The following is a 1,155-nucleotide window of genomic DNA, read 5'->3' as shown; positions in this document are numbered from 1 at the left end:
AGGAATTTGATGGTTTAGTGGAGCCCCAAAGCTCAACTCCGTATGTCCAGATAGGCCTTATAATAGTCATGTAGATCAGTCTTTTGTAATGGATTGAGTATAAATTCAGAATTCAGAATAAACTTCTTCGTAAGGACCTTAATTCTTTACTAAAAAGGTTATGCTGGATGAGAACATGGCCATATGGCTAGGGTGGGAAGGGATGGCAATACTTAGCCTCTTGGATTGTTCTAGACCACCAGCCAGACGATCAGTGGCTTCGATTCTCAAGAGGAGTTTCCTGTCTTCTCAGTCTTGTATGAGGATTCCATGTCAGTCGTTTGTCGAGATGTAGTCCTAAGTAACGGATCTGTTCGACAGGAATAAGTGGAGTACTGTAGGGCAAGAGGTCATTGGTTTACGACGAAGGGTAAATGTGATTTGGTGGGATTTATTGGAATTAATACTGATCCTCCAATTTGGGCATCATTCTTCAATAGTGGTGATGTGGGATAGGAGGGTTCCAAACATTAATTTAAATTAGAAAGTCTCGTGGCCGTGTTCTTTTCAGACCCCTCAGAGCATTATCAGGGATTGTTATGAATGAGAGGTTAAGATCTAATTGGTTAGGATGGCTTAGGAGTAATTTGAACATTTAATTTGAAAGTTACATGTTTACATTTTGTAATAAAGTAATTGGACATAAATATTAATTAGTCTTTTATAACCTAATTAATTAAATTGAAATTTGCAAACTTGAATATCTGTTGAGCAAAGCGCTTACAGACTTACCTTTATAGTGAATGTTTTGAGATCATAATTCATATTTTCAATTAGGACACCTAACCTCGAAACATTCTTTATATTTTTATAATTTATTCTATATTAGCAATAACTAGATGTCCTGTTTTCAGAAGGACTCTGCTCGCGGAGGTTCAGGACTGAGTTCTTGCAGGAGCAGCCTACTCCTGGAACCGGCCCGTCCTTCGACACCACAGTGGCAAACAACATCACAGGACTCGTCGGCAAGACTGCCCATCTCAACTGTCGGGTCAAGAATTTGGGAAATAAAACAGTAAGTAATTATTATTAATGGTTTTTTTTTAAATATTTATTTATTGCTATTTACAACTGTACATTATAATACATTTAGTAAATCTGATCTAAGTTAAATTG

General features: G+C 37.0%; 1 protein-coding gene across 1 annotated transcript in view; it reads left to right on the top strand.

The window, feature by feature from the left end:
- Positions 1–893: 893 nt before the first annotated feature.
- Positions 894–1,155, top strand: part of LOC106678270 (zwei Ig domain protein zig-8) — a gene marked incomplete at its 5' end in the record, with an annotated part of 249,351 nt that continues 249,089 nt past the window's right edge. Inside the window, 1 exon segment of the mRNA XM_067047614.1 lies at positions 894–1,054. Within this exon segment, the coding sequence (XP_066903715.1) occupies positions 894–1,054 (161 nt within the window).

Source organism: Halyomorpha halys, unplaced genomic scaffold (genome assembly GCF_000696795.3).
Source record: "Halyomorpha halys isolate HHAL.00 unplaced genomic scaffold, Hhal_1.1 Scaffold132.1, whole genome shotgun sequence".
In the NCBI taxonomy this organism is placed as follows: Eukaryota; Metazoa; Arthropoda; class Insecta; order Hemiptera; family Pentatomidae; genus Halyomorpha; species Halyomorpha halys.
This window is presented reverse-complemented; position numbering and strand designations above follow the sequence as displayed.